This window comes from Hakea prostrata, chromosome 2, assembly GCF_041222555.1.
Source record: "Hakea prostrata isolate BN-2017 chromosome 2, UWA_Hpros_2, whole genome shotgun sequence".
NCBI lineage: Eukaryota > Viridiplantae > Streptophyta > Magnoliopsida > Proteales > Proteaceae > Hakea > Hakea prostrata.
The window spans coordinates 7,795,352-7,810,512 of record NC_142601.1 but is presented as its reverse complement, the minus strand read 5'-3'; the positions used below and the strand labels follow the sequence as shown (position 1 = coordinate 7,810,512).

Sequence of the window (15,161 nt, the reverse complement as noted above, 5' to 3'; positions counted from 1 at the left end):
TAAGTCATCCTCATCAAAGGGTTAGGATGAACCCGTCTTCAGTTTAGGTATGGACCAGCTACATATATAACCTCACTACACACGAGTAACGGTAAGAAGATTTGAATACTCCAGCCATTATTTTCCTGCATTAATTAACTCCTGAAGAACATTTTCTTCTTCATTCTCTTGGGCATTTATTCTTCAAGGGAAGTCTCTAGTTGTCTTACCTGAACTGACTTAATCATTGGAGGTGGCTTCCCATCCCTAGAGGCGGCCCACTCACACTATTGCTTTGGTCTTAGGAGCGAGGTCCAGATCATGAGCAAATCATGGAGCTAAGAGCACATTTTCACAACAACATTTTGTATTTTAAAACTAATGAACCAGACCAAACGGATTGCAAAACTAAAAAGTGTTGGCCCACCTTAATGAGCAACAATTCAATTAAAGAAAATTGAGATTTCCTACTTTACACCTCTCTTTTTTGTGTCTTTGAATTTGAAACAAAAAGTTAGTAAAGGAAGAGTTGTTTGGGACTTTTCTTCTCTGCTTCCATTCCCATCTGAGTAATTAAATTTGAAGATTAACAATCTAATCACCTACTTTGTTGACCCACTTTCCTTGACAGCCTAACCAAATTAAACAAGCAATTAAACAAAACAAAAAGTAAGATTAATTGTTAATATATACTTTACTAAACTTGGTCAACATTTGATTTTATTTTTTAATTTTTTTGAATAAATCCACACCCTCCAAGTTTATCTTAATCTTTAAGATACAAAATTAAGATTTGTTTAACTATAATTATATATATAAATACATAGAACAGCTCATATCAATAATGTTCGATAATGGCTTCTCCTTCTCCTCCTCCTTCTTTGGCATGCAAATTAAGTTGGAGTTTTTAATTGTTCAGCCCCTTAACTTGTGGTCCTTAAAGGAAGAAGAGCTTCTTGATTTTTGTGAAATTATATGCAAATCACACCCACAAAATAAATAATTATTAAAAACATTATGCTCCTTACAGAGTAATGAATGAAAGAAATATTTTTCTAGAAAGAAAATAATTTTTTTTTATATATACATCTTCGACTTTACCACTAAACTCATGACACACCTTTAAGTATCAAATTTTTTTTATAAGAAAGCATGCTTGAGAGCATGACATTTGTTTTACAGAGTAATGAAAACATATAGAATCTTCCTCTTCCCCCCCAAGACCCCTTCCTCAAAAAAAGGAACACATATGATTTCTATGAGAAAAACAAAGATTAACTCTAAGATAAAATGTTTATTTTGACTTGTATGCATTGAAATTTCATAAATAATTAAAATGATTATTTTCGTTTGGACCTTTGAGGTTTGATCTAAGTCATTTTTAGTTTAAAGAAAATAAAATTTTACATTTTTCTTTCCTGCGATATTTAAAGAATTCAATTAAGGATGTATCATCATTTTTATGATCAAAATAACCTTGAGTATTTTATTTCTTTTCCTTAGTTGGTAGTGTATTTAGAGTTAGAAGCTTAGTCTAGTACCAAATTATTGGCACCTCATGCCTCTAATTAAGATCTAGGTAACTTGAAGAAAATAAATCAAAAGGACACAAAGACAAAAGAGTTTTTTTTATATGTACGCCCCTAATTCTACCACTAAACTTGTGGCATAACACTAAATGTTAATTTATATTGGGAAGGATTTGTTTGTTCAAGAGCATAACGCTTATGCAAAGACTAATGAAAATATATGTAAAAACATTTTCCTTCCCGATCCATGACTCCTCCAAAGAAATGACTACCCATGATTTCTATGAATAAAAACAATTTTTTTTATTTTTTTATTTTTGGTTCAAAGAATTAAAAAGAAAAAGAAAAAGACAGATTAACTCCAAGATGAAATGTTTATTTGATTTCTAGGAATGTGAAGATGACATGTAACATGCACAAATTTTATAAATAGAAGGGTAATTTTCATTTGCACAAATTGTATAAATTCGGGCGGACAGACCGAGACAACCGGACAGACGGAACCCGGGGAAAAAAGACAGAAACGAGACACCACACAAACGGAACGAGAATGGGAAGGGGAAACCGAGATTCAAGCCGGCCTCACAAAACACGCGATAAATAGTTTAGGGAACCAGTTCTTCCCAACCAAACACTAATTTTATAAATATACCCATAGATTTGAAATCTCGATTTTGAAATCTCCGCTCTTAACCAAATGCCCTTATGTATTTTCGATTTCTTTTTGTTTTTTTCAACTAGTAACACATTCAGTTAGAAGCATATTTTAATTTTAAATTATTAATACCTCGTATTCTTTTTTAAGATGCAAACTAAGCCGAATAAAAGAAGTCAAATTGATGTAAAAGACATATGAAGATATGTCCTTAATTAATTATTTTGAACACCACCGAAAAGGCCGATGTTAATGTCATTTTATTTGGATTGAAAATGACTTAAATCAAACTTCAAAGGTAGTGATAAAACTTACTCTACATAAAATCTCTCCTATCTATTTGGAAAATAGATATAAAGAGATGTCATAAAGTTGAACTTTTCATCAGAAAATGGACTTTAACTTAAAACAGAAGCAAAGGGATAGGATGTGTAGGGTCTCTACATCTTTTGTACCTTATTTTAAGTTGTGTTGGTGTATATGAAAATGTGGTTGGGACTTTAGGGCCTGTCACCTAGAGGGTCACTCAATTTGAGTAGACAGCATGCCATATGAAACTTCTTAAATAAATACAAAGAGAGATCATGTGGTGCATTTCTATTCTTCCATTGGTGTGGACCACAAGATATAGTTACATTTGGTGTCCTCTAATGCCTTTGTAAGTTGTAACTACTACTTTTGAGTATCAATATTGCTTATAATGAATCTTGGAGTTTTTGGAAAGAAGAGACAAGTCTCTCTGACCCTACATATACCTTTTCTCAATATAATTCTAATAATAAAAACTCCTATGTTAGAGGTGTAGAGAAATATCCTAGAGGGTGGTAAATTGATAATATTTAAGATCAAAGGTTCTCATAAATAAAAGAGCAAATTACATTTACAATCCATAAGAGAAATATCTTAGAGGGTTCACTTTCAACTACATTGATTTCTATTCCATGGTCAATTGTGACTGCAATTCTGACTTTGGGGGTGCATATGCTTATAGGCTTGGTATGTCAAGGCCTTCCAATCATGAGGAAGACAATAACGGTGAGTCTGGATTTCATTACTATGGAATGAGTCTTACCTTCTTTAGCTCGCTATTGTCGAAAAGCTTGTAGTTGTTGGAGCCGTAGAAAGAGAAGGCTAGAGAACAAGAATTGAGAGAGGAGAGAAACTAGAACAGAGGGACGAGGGTAAAATTGATACTGTGAAAAATACTTGGATAAAGAAAGGTAAAATTAATATTTTAATATTTGTTTAGTGATGGCATCTCATTTCAAGTTTGAATTCTGCACCGGTGGAGGATGAGACTTCTACTCTCAACTTCAAAGTATATACTGATGTAGCGTGGGATGCAACATCTAATCAACGGGGAAGAAGTTTTATTTTGTGAAGTCCTATTAGTGGTTTTGTACTTGTTAAGGCCACCTATGCTTTTTGTTTTTAAATTTTAACACTTGAACTTGAAGCTATTAGGGATGTTATTTTCACTGCTTTGGAATTCCGGATAAGTTATATAACTTTGTTTTTAGATTTCCTCTAGGCCCAGTCACTAGATTGGTCAATCATGGTTTGATTCAGCATATTTTGAGGTTATCTGCTAGGTTTACTTTTGTTAGGTTTATGTTCATTAGAAAATCTTGTAACGCGAGTGCAGATTATATTGCTCGGGGTTCTAAGTAATACAAACTTTGTAGGGTCTAGTTAGAGATCCTAATAAAATCTTTATCCTGACCCCACCCAAAAAACAAAAAACAAAAAACATAAAAATGGGGTGCAACATACTTAAAAATGGGGTGCATTTGTAATTGAATTTTTTAAGAATAGTAGATGTAATTGATTATGAATGCAGGGTGTTGTGTGCAATTTGCTCTAAATAAAAAAAGATTCTAATCTCATTATTTTGAGACAAAGTTGAGCTGTCAAGAGATCCCATACAAAAGGGATGAGGGCTTTCTGAATGGAACAGAGTCCAAATAGTAAGATTCTGATCAAACTAAGTATAGCATTTGAAGGATGGAAGAAGAGAGAAGATCATACACGTAATCCAAAGAAGATGAATAATTGAATCAAATTTCATGTAACAGTTGCAGGAAGCTCCAAGTTTTCGCGGTTAAACCTGGACAGAAGCTGATACACGTTTTTGCTTGCGAATTCCAGCTTCCTTCTTCTTTCTTTACCATTAAAACGCAATTAATGGCAAAACGCCATGTGCTTCCCTTTGTATACCTGCTTCTCTTCCGCCCAACTCAATCGTCTTCATCTCTTAGAAAACAATATTCATAATCAATGCTACAAGACTACAACTAAGAGAAGAATTAGAAAAAGGAACAAGAAGAATCCAGGAAAAACCAATCACAGATAAGAACACAAAAATGTAAAAATGGCGTGCCAGTCTCTATCACAGCTCATCACACCTTGACTTATCTTATTCAGATTTCAGATTGTTATTAAATGACAAATACTTCATTATAAATGTCAATAACTTCCACGCCCCACCTTCATTTTTATCTTCCAATCGCAAAAATTCTCTCTCCTCTCAATTTGTTCCTCCTTAAGACTCGGTAGCAGAGCAGAGCAGAGCAGAGCAGAGCAGAAGGGAAGTAGTCCAATCGCAACCGTTTCGGTTCTATATGTGTTTGTCAAGAAACCCAGACGAATTTTGGGATCTGGGTATTAACTTGATTGATTGATTATGGGTTCCTTTCGTTTCCCCTTTCTGGGTCTTCTGTCTCTGCTACTGTGCTCTGCTACTTGTTCTTCTTTTGAGAATGATCGAATCACTGAATTGCCTGGTCAACCACACAATGTTCAGTTTGCCCAGTATTCAGGTTACGTTACAGTTGATCAAAAAGCTGGGAGGGCCTTGTTCTACTGGTTGGTAGAGGCTCCTGCAAATCGTTTTCCAGAATCGAGACCTCTTGTTCTGTGGCTCAATGGAGGTCCTGGGTGTTCTTCCGTGGCTTATGGATTTGCAGAAGAGATTGGACCTTTTCGTATTCAACCAGATGGGAAGACCCTTTTCTCCAATCCTTCTGCTTGGAACAGTCGTGCGTATCGATTTCTCTTTCTGTGAAGTTTTTTTTCTTTTTTTTTTCTTTACAGAATATCCTTTTCAAACCTTCGCAAATGACGATTTTGTTCTGTTGGATCTGATGGATTTTGACCAGTGGCGAATTTGCTTTTCTTGGAATCTCCTGCTGGTGTGGGTTTCTCGTATTCGAATACTACTTCAGATCTGTATACTGCTGGTGACAATAGAACAGGTGTCTCTTTTCTCCACATTTTAATATTTTCTGCAACTGTTGTCTTTTTTTTTATTTCAAATTGTAATCACTGTTCTTGTAAAAATGTAGCTGAAGATTCATACACCTTCCTAGTCAATTGGTTTGAAAAATTTCCCCAATACAAGCATAGGGAATTCTACATTGCTGGAGAAAGTTATGCAGGTGGATTTATTGCTTCAATCTATACCTTCTTCCTTACCCCTTCTGTTCCATTTAACAGAGATTTGAGAATAATTCTTTGTTCTATAATTTCAGGTCACTATGTTCCTCAGTTGTCTCAAATTGTTTACCAAAGAAACAAGGGAGTCAAGAATCCAGTTATTAATTTCAAGGGGTTCATGGTAAGAAAAATGAAGGAATTAAAGAATTATCCATGATTCTCCAATGCTTGATTTGATGATTATGTCGTCTCTTTTCAGGTGGGAAATGCAGTTACAGATGATTATCATGACTTTATGGGAACCTTTGAATATTGGTGGACTCATGGCTTAATTTCTGATGCCACTTACAGAACTTTGAGAGTTAATTGTGATTTTGGATCTTCTACGCACCCAGCTGACCCATGTATGAAAGCTCTAGATGCTGCAGCGACAGAACAAGGAAATATTGATCCTTACAGCATATACACACGCACTTGCAATGATACTGGATCTCTCAAAGCGAAATTTAAGAGGCCGTTATGTAAGTCTTCATACTATATAATTGAGTTTTTCATCTTGACTTAACTGTAATTCAAGCTTGAAGATTTTAAATTCAGAACCTCACCAACCTCATTTGCTGTCATCTTGTCTTCTGCTCTGTTTTCCTTTGAAATAGTCCAGCTCTGATACTGTTCATTTAAGCTTCCCAGTGTGTGGAGACCTTCCCCCTTTTACTCGTCATCTTAGAGTAGCCTGGCTACGAAAGCCTCTGATCATGCCTGGCCGGCAACCATCTGGAGCCCAATTCTGGGATTCTTTCCCTTTTGGATCCTTGGTCACTATCCGGTATTTTTTGTGCCTTCATTATAGTTTCAAATTTGAAGTTGCCAAAGTTGCACAAGGGCCCCTCTATGACCCACGTTCCTCCTTTTGAGACTCTGAACTGCTTCACAACCTCACCTTTTGCAATGAGTCTGTCTGCTATCATTTACTCACTTTATCATTACCAAGTTCTTTCATGACCCCATTAGTTGCATGCCTCTTGAAGGCAAGGGTCAAGTTGCGGATAAGCCTCAACAAAATTCTGATTCAGCCACAATTGACTTGCACCCTGAAAATCCTGTATGGATCAGCTGCTTTGCTCAATCTGATTGGGAGAACAGAGAGAGGGAGTGGGTATGTCTAAAGGAAATTAAAGTCTCAGGTGGTTGATCCATAGACAAACAAGTTAATTTTCTATAGGAAACCATCTATCCAATGATTATTTGTTAGGGGTTGTTGAGCATTTCATGTTTCACTCATTCCAATAAAATCTACGAGTTGTTGAATGGTTTTTTAGTTGCTCTAACTGTTTCATTCAAACCAGCCATGGATGCCTAGAGCATATGATCCCTGCACTGAGAGGTATTCTACAATGTACTTTAATCGCCCGGAAGTGCAAAAGGCAATCCATGCCAACGTAACTGGCATTCCTTATCGTTGGGATACCTGCGGGTATGGTTACTTGTTATGAACATTGCTGGAAATACTCTTAAGGATTCTCCCTTTCTATGGTTGGCTGATTGATTAAATCTCTCTCTTGTGCAGTAATATTGTTGGGAATTACTGGGCTGATGCTCCCCTGTCTATGCTTCCTATCTATCAAGAACTTATTGAAGCAGGTCTCAAGATTTGGGTGTTCAGGTAAGACCATTTTCCTTCTCTTCAGTATTTAAGTGAGATTTTGACATTTTTAGGTCATAAAACTTGATTAGCTGCACAGAAACTTTACGGAGGGTGGTTTCTGATGAGATTTACCTTTGGAGTCTTTTCTTGGAAAGGAGTAATTTCTTTCACTTTAAACCAAATCTTCAAGCTTTCTTTGCATGAACTCCTTGTCATTAATGGTACTTGTGAAATAAGAGACTTCAAAATACAACTGAGCATGTCAAACCCTTCACCATATAATGATTTAATTATTTGTGCAGTGGAGACACTGATTCTGTGGTCCCTGTCACTGCAACTCGATACTCAATTGATGCTCTCAAGCTCCCAACTCTTCTCAAATGGTATCCCTGGTATGACAATGGAAAGGTCAGTTCCATAAGATTATCACTTTGTTCTCCTTTCCTTGCAGAAGATGTTAATGCCATATGCTTCTTCTCACTGCCTTTCTTTTCTGTTCTTTCTTGTGACATAGGTTGGTGGATGGAGCCAGGTATACAAAGGTCTAACATTAGTCACAGTGAGAGGTGCAGGGCATGAGGTTCCTCTTCATCGCCCCAGACAAGCTTTGATATTATTCAAATATTTCTTAGAAAGTAAGCCAATGCCCAGCTCAAGCCAGTAGTCCAATACATCTGATCCTGAGAAATAAACAAGATTTGATAGAAGCTCTCCAACTAGAGTTACAAAAAGAAGGAAAAATACATGTGATCTTACATACCAATTCATGCTCATGCTAAGGCTCTGTTCTCTTACTAGGATAATGAGTTTCATCATTTATCATTTTCTCTCATGGCTTCCTTCTTGCATTCATTGATTTTTAACATTTTAGGGTTATTGATCATTCTGCAAGGATTCTTGTAAGTAGTATTTAAATGTACCTACAACTGGAACCAGAAAGAAGTTATCAAGATTTTGAGTTCCGTTGATCATTTTGAACTTGTTCTGTGTATTCAGAATAGCAGTTAGACATGATAAGCAAAGGATTCACACGTCTCCTGAAAACCATAAAGCAAGAAGAATTCAACGGGGAAAAAATGAAAAACGGAATTCCAGAAAGAACAGTCTTACATCATATGTACACATAGCAATCATTAGTCCATGGAAGTCCTTACTAACATTGCCCAAAACAAATTCCTTAATATCTACTTGACTTGGCATGAAACAAATTTAGAAAGATTTCATTAGTAAAGCATTTTCTTCAAGCAGCTGGAGAACATTTCCATTTAACTATGCCTGATACTGTGGGATGGAAGGTATGGAAATTTGTGAGACAGGGTAGATGGCTATCTGGGTAGTTGAAGTTCTAGTTATTCATTTTCTTGATGAAGATTCTTTAACAACCCCAAACCCTTGCATCTCACTTCAGAAGCCCTAACAAAATCATGTGAGAATCATAGAGTGATTTTATGGAAGAAACAGAATTAAGTTGGGGTCATTGAACTTATGTGGAATGAGGAGGAACAAGATTGCTTCCTTCTCCCTCAGGTGATTAACCGATATCAATAATCTTCTTCCCACAAGGCCATGGCTCGAACGACGCAAGCAGAAGCAGCCACAGCAATGGCTGCAAAAATTGGAGGAACGAAGAAATCCATAAAGGTCATCTCACCGAAGAGGTTTGCCGGCAAACACACCACTTCTCCCGGTACATCTAACGGCACTCTGACGTTGCTCACCTGACCCCGCCCATCACACGCTCGAGAAAAGGCCGATGACGGAGTTATCGCAGACACGAAGGCCATTTCAGGGGAGAAGGACACCAGCGCCACCGTCATGGTCAACAGCACCGTCCATGTTGCCGTGTAGAGTATCAGATGCCGTGGCATCTTCAACCATAGCAAGACTGAACGTATGAAAGCCAAACTCATCATAAAAATCAACTTTCTCTGTCAATCTTTTGCTTCATCTCTGATATCAATGCCACTGGTGATGTTTGGATATTTATCAGTAAAAAGGGAGGGCTAGGAGAGGGAGAACCTAATCCTAACCACCCCATTTAGCTTCTTAATCTCTTGTCTTTTGTGTTTTGCTTCCTTTGCAGTTTAGTTGAATGGGTGACCCTAGCAACTGATCCCCTCACAAAGGCAATATCATTCAAAGTCTTACACTGAATATAGCCAGACTAATTTCATATGCTGCAACCATATTGAATTTTTATTTGTTGACTGAAAATTAGACAAAATGTCCTTGTAAGCAGGCCTACTTCTTCCCTAGGAAGTGTTAAGTGAAACTCCATTTATGAAAGGAGAATTGATGAGACATCCGTTGTCCTCTTGGGAGGGCTGGTTAGCAAGAGCATGGAGAGATTAAAAGGAGTTTGTAGGAACAGATGCAAGGTTCCACAGCTCTGCAACCTTAGAAAATCAGATACTCCATTGCTTTGAAGCAACCCATCTTTCTCTCTCTTCTTTTTTTTTTTTTTTTTTGGGGGGGGGGGGGGAGGGAGGTGGGGGTGAAGAAATAATTAACAAAGCTGAGCCTAAACCCCAAGTAACAACAATCATCCTGTTCCTTGGATATCTAGAAGTGAGGTGGTGGGGAATCATCTATAGTCTAGTAGAAACATTAAAGTAGATGAAATTTTCAAATCAAGTCAAGAGACTTGGAGTTAGACATCCATCTCCCAAGGTTTTGGTTCCACCATAAGTGAGAAATAATAGCACCAATTACCAATTTACTGACCAAGTCACAGAAACAGTGCCAGAATAGTCTATTGCCATCTTATTTGATCTTTGGAAGTGGTTTCTGTTGTAGATTTTGGGGAGAGAGATTACAGCTGAGGCGATTTTTAAGGTAGTTTCTTCTGAGGAGAGATATTGCTGCTGTTTGGTTTCTTATGATTTCTCCACTATAATAATAATAATCTTTCATTACAGAAGTGAATCGTCTTCAGCTTCACTAATAAATATGATTGTATCAAAAGAAAATAAAAAGCAGCCGCAAATGAAAGCAAGAAAGGACAATTATTGCATACTAAGTCAGCAATCAATTTTGAATTTCAGAAAAATAAAAGAAAGATAAAAAGATATGTCTCTTGATAATATATCATATCTTGACACCAACTAAATTAAAGGCCAAAGCCATCCAATTCCAATGTTGCCTTCTTCAAGAAGCTAAAGCATTCATGTCCACATAAGCACTACAAACGCTCTTACATTTGAGAGCAGGGTTCAGGAATATAGAATGCATCAGTCCTTATCCATTTTCATCCTTTCCCGTATTATAGATCCTTCTCACTCTGCGCGGAAAGCAAAAAAGTGACATAAGAAAGCAGAGACAAGATCAGCAGCCAACAAAAAGAAGGGAAAAGCAGCAAGGTAGACAAGCTTATTAAGTAATGAAGCACATAACCCAGTAGAGGCAAAGAGAGAGCTCTTCAGAAGCAGAAGGTCTGGTAGTTTAAATTTATAAAAGGGAAGAGAATGTATAGAAGAGGTAGAGAAGAGAAAATGTATCGGTTCAGCAACTCAGTGATCGGCTTTCTTAATCTCTTTACACTTCTGGCTTCCATACCCATCATAGGTGCAGGGCTATGGATGGCCAGAAGCAGCAGCACCTGTGAATCTTTCTTGCAGACACCTCTTATGATCATAGGGTTCATCATTCTAGTGGTTTCCCTTGCGGGTTTCATCGGTGCTTGCTTTAATATAGCATGGGCTTTGTGGTTCTACTTGTTTGTGATATTGTTGCTAACTGCCACCTTATTGGCCTTCACCATCTTTGGGTTTGTGGTCACCAGCCAAGGTGGTGGTGTTCAAGTGTCTGGTCGAGTTTATAAAGAGTATAGGCTTCAAGACTACTCTCCATGGCTTAGGAATCGAATCCAGGATCCTCATTACTGGAGAACTATCAAGACTTGCATCTTGGGTTCCAAGATATGTTCCAAGGTTGTTTCCTGGACTCCCCTGGATTATCAAGAGAAGGACTTGACTCCTGTACAGGTACTCTCTCAGTCTCTCTGTTTCTCTCTGTGAATTTTGTAACTTCATCAACTTCTCATGTTGTTTTACAGTATGTCCTGTTAGAGTAATAGACTGTGATCTCAAGTAGTCTATCCTTAAAACTTTGTTGTGGTCATTGATGGGTGCAGTCTGGTTGCTGCAAGCCACCAACTTCATGTGTTTATGGGGAGGCAACAATGGTGGCACAAGATTCAGATTGTTATAGATGGAACAACCTGGCCAATTTGCTTTGCTATGAATGTGACTCCTGCAAGGCTGGTGTACTTGAGGATGTGAGGAAGGACTGGCACAAGCTATCGGTTCTTAATGTTGTCATGGTTGTCTTTCTGATTTGCATCTCTTCTGTTGGGTGTTGTGCTTATCAGAACGCCAAGAGATCTGATACTGGCTACCTTTTTGGACACAACAGAATGAAAAGAGTGGAACCCAGATGGGACGACTACTGGTAATCAGCATTAAACAGCTTCCACTGTTATTCATTTCTCTTCATTGCTTTGTTTCTCTTTACTAATGAGAGATTTCTTTCATCTGGGCTTTTGCAGGAGGAGATGGTGGCAAGACGCAAGAGATTTTCTTTACTAAATCTCTCTCTCTCTCTCTTGGGATCTTTCTCTTCCTTCTGTGTTAAGTTCTCTGATATGACTGTTCTGGGTTTTAAGCATGTTTCATTTGCAGGTCTTGAAGGCCATTATTTACATAAGTTGGTGGCAAAGTTTGCTTTTTCCCTTTTGTAAAGATGGGTTTTGCTTACTTTATTTCAAAACCATGCGTGTATCTTCATTTCCTCTTTATTTTCTACCTTTCTGAATCAATGGGGTTAAACAAGTGGGTCCGCTAATCCACCTTGTAGAAAAGGTTGCTAATCCACTCCATAAAGAAGAGAAATTCTTCTTTCATGATAAGTGTGGAAAGTGTTGTATGCTTTGGCCTACCATTAAGTGGTTGGGAACATTCTTTCTCATTAGAAATTAGTTAAAAGTTTCTTGGGAATGAATGTGAAATCAATTACAAAAGCAATTATTGTTAGCTTCTTGGGAATGAAAATGAAATCAATCACTAAAGCAGTTATGGGCCTTATGGCTAAGGATTGTATAATGATTAGGTTTAGATTAGCCACAAAACATAACCTACATGTTAGTGGGAAGAACACAATCTAAAAAAGAAAAAGAGGTCAAGAATTTAAATTTCATTAGGATTAGGGTTCTCCCAATGTATAATTTTTTTTTATTTTTTTATTTTGTCAAAAAGAGTAAAAATTATATTAATCAAAAGCAACTTAGGAACAACTCCTCAGTTCAAAAACAGTAGGATTAACAATGAAGTTTGGTGGCTTAACCCACCCTTCATACAAATCTTAAATTCAAGGAAGCTTTTGCTAAAAAACCAGCAAGGCCATTAGAAGACCTACAAATCCAACAAAAAAAGAGAGATAGAAAAGATGAATGTATACTCCTAATGTCATCAATAGTATCTCGAGAGACCCAATTTGATGAAGCTGGAATATCAATTAGTGCTGTGATCACTGGAGCACAGTTCGGAAAAACTATGCAGTCTTGAAGGTTGAAGTTGACAACGAGGTGAGATCTATCCCATGACACCCATTTGTCATTTAGATGTCTATATAGGAAAAGACCCAACCGTTCAACAAAATAAAATTTTTGAATTTTCCTAATAGAATCATAATATTACAACAATCTCCCAAAAATTTTTGACCTACCATGCAAAAAATTTAATAGCCATCAAACACGCACATAGTTGTACTAACTATAGTACCATACTATGTCATTAACTTCCACCTAGGCCTCACTTGGAAGGTTTGCAAGACATAACCTTACATACATGAATGCAATGGTAGTTTGACACTAGTTCCAAGAGCTAATATATTTTATGTAGATCACTACCCTCATTGTTTCTGATCTACCTTCATTACACATGCATTGGTAAAACCCAACATTTAGTACCACCAAGGTATACAACCCCTCATAATGCAGTGGCCATTGATGGATCCAAAATTTATAAGTACATCCAATGTTTGGCTGCTGCCTCTTACTGTTTCATGCAGCTTGAACAACTTGTTTGGAGGCAAGCTAGCCATTGCACTACATAGAGGAAGCTATGGAACAATGTTGTTAGCTCCCAAGCTTCCACCGATATGATGTAGATCATCCACAAGCAGGCATATGCCAATCATCATTGGATTCTCAAGGCTGTTTCAGATCGAGTAGATCCAATAGTGACATTGGTGACACCAAATTTAGAAGGACAATTTGGAAGACTTAATTCGAGGTCAAATTTGGACTTACTTCCAGTGGCTCACAGTAGCACGAGGAGGTTTCTTTGGGCTTCATGCTTTCCCATTTCCAAGGTGGAGACTAAAATATATGCCAATAATACCCATTGATGACTACTCATTTTCTTTCGTTGAAGACATGGTTGTGCAAGCAGTTGCTGAACTTCTTGTGCAATAGAACTTGGTGAAAACCCTTGCCAAAGGGCCGGAGAAGAACTATTCTCCACAGTAAATGATGCATCAATTACACTACATTTTATCTTGATTCCCTTTTGTTGAAGATGCGCCAGATGAGTTGAGCCAATGCGGTATTGGCACAATAATCTACTCCAACTCTTCCAACATTATTGCTTAGATTCTCAAATGCATTTGTGGAAGAGTTAATAGTAAAAACCAAATGTTGAACCTACAATGCATCCTTCTTTTCCTTTTTTTAAAGAACCTTCTCTTGTTAGAGGATAGGGACTAGATTTGCCTTGTGAGTACAAACAACTAAAGAATGTACAAGGAATCAAGTTCCTCTCCACATAAAAACGCAACATAAGGATGCATTGTAGTTTCAGTTTTTCTACTAACCGGAATCACGTATGGAGAAAATGCTTCAGTTTTCTTTCCCTTTCATGATTTGATTTTCTTTGACAAGATATTTAATTTCCATTTGATATAAACCACTCGAGCTAGAGGTCGTAGATGGAAACCATCTCTTCCTCTCCTACGGTGTTTGATCTCACTCAAATGTTTTCAGTATCTCTCACTCAAATGAATAATGTTTATTCCTTTGGCAAATGATATATACGTGATCAAACCATTTTTGTGTCTAGTGATATTGTAATTAACTTCTGTTTTACGATATTAAAGTTTGCCTTGATGGACTTCAACTTTTTATGGATCCTTATGTTTTTTGAAGGTTTCTAGAATCTAATACATGAATTAGTTAAGATGTTTGTCGTATGTTCAATCTTAGCATTTGTGGATAGGCATTGAGAATGTGGAAAGTATCCTTTGTCTTTCATTTATTTCTTTGTGGCGTGGTGCAGTGGGCCAGTGGCTGTTAAAATCAGAAGTCAAACTTTGGTCAACCAATGAAAGTTTGTCTTGATAGACTTCCTGATGGCTGTTAAAATTACAAGATAATAGTTGCCTCTATATCATTCAGCTAGGTTTCTTGAACTTGACTTGTGTTTGTTTTGATGTGTTCAGAGCCATCCTTCATTGCCTGTATTAAAGCATCTAGCACATTGTTTTTTTCCAATGTCTCTGCTTTAGCATAGATAATACGATCATGCTTCACAAGTCCCACACTCCAACATGCTATATTTAAAGATTCATTAAATAGCCCTACACACAATAAATTCAGAGAGTGAGTGCTTGATATTGGTGTTGTAGAAAGACTGGGGTGGGGGTTATGCATTGTGGGATTTAGTGTTTGCTTCATGAATGGTGTTATATTCATCTCCATTAGTCACCTATTAATATTTGTTATTATTTTGTAGGGTTTAGGCTTAAGTTTGTTCATGATTACGATATTTCTTTTAACCCATATAAAATAACATGTAGTCACAAAGACACAAAAGAAGCACCAGATTTTTTGCTTGTCTAGTTGAAAATCAACTAGGAAGTTGTC

At 37.0% G+C, this 15,161-nt stretch overlaps 3 protein-coding genes across 3 annotated transcripts; 2 read left to right on the top strand and 1 right to left on the bottom strand.

Moving 5' to 3' along the window:
* The first annotated feature begins 4,665 nt into the window (after positions 1 to 4,665).
* On the top strand, positions 4,666 to 9,532 carry LOC149023568 (serine carboxypeptidase-like 27). The gene is given in 10 exon segments (XM_089144109.1): positions 4,666 to 5,201; positions 5,322 to 5,417; positions 5,508 to 5,600; positions 5,694 to 5,779; positions 5,858 to 6,094; positions 6,096 to 6,119; positions 6,945 to 7,072; positions 7,166 to 7,261; positions 7,546 to 7,651; positions 7,758 to 9,532. Coding segments are annotated over 10 exon segments (1,371 nt in total). The 5' UTR covers positions 4,666 to 4,846; the 3' UTR covers positions 7,908 to 9,532.
* On the bottom strand, positions 8,772 to 9,111 carry LOC149023569 (uncharacterized). The gene has a single exon (XM_089142756.1). It carries the CDS (start codon positions 9,109 to 9,111, stop codon positions 8,785 to 8,787), a length of 327 nt encoding a protein of 108 aa, XP_088998882.1. The 3' UTR covers positions 8,772 to 8,784.
* Positions 9,533 to 9,777: 245 nt separating the features above from the next.
* Positions 9,778 to 12,411, top strand: LOC149023567 (tetraspanin-6-like). The gene is made up of 3 exons (XM_089144110.1): positions 9,778 to 11,226; positions 11,376 to 11,692; positions 11,790 to 12,411. Exons 1-3 carry the CDS (start codon positions 10,708 to 10,710, stop codon positions 11,827 to 11,829), a joined length of 876 nt encoding a protein of 291 aa, XP_089000236.1. The 5' UTR covers positions 9,778 to 10,707; the 3' UTR covers positions 11,830 to 12,411.
* The last annotated feature ends 2,750 nt before the right edge of the window (positions 12,412 to 15,161 follow it).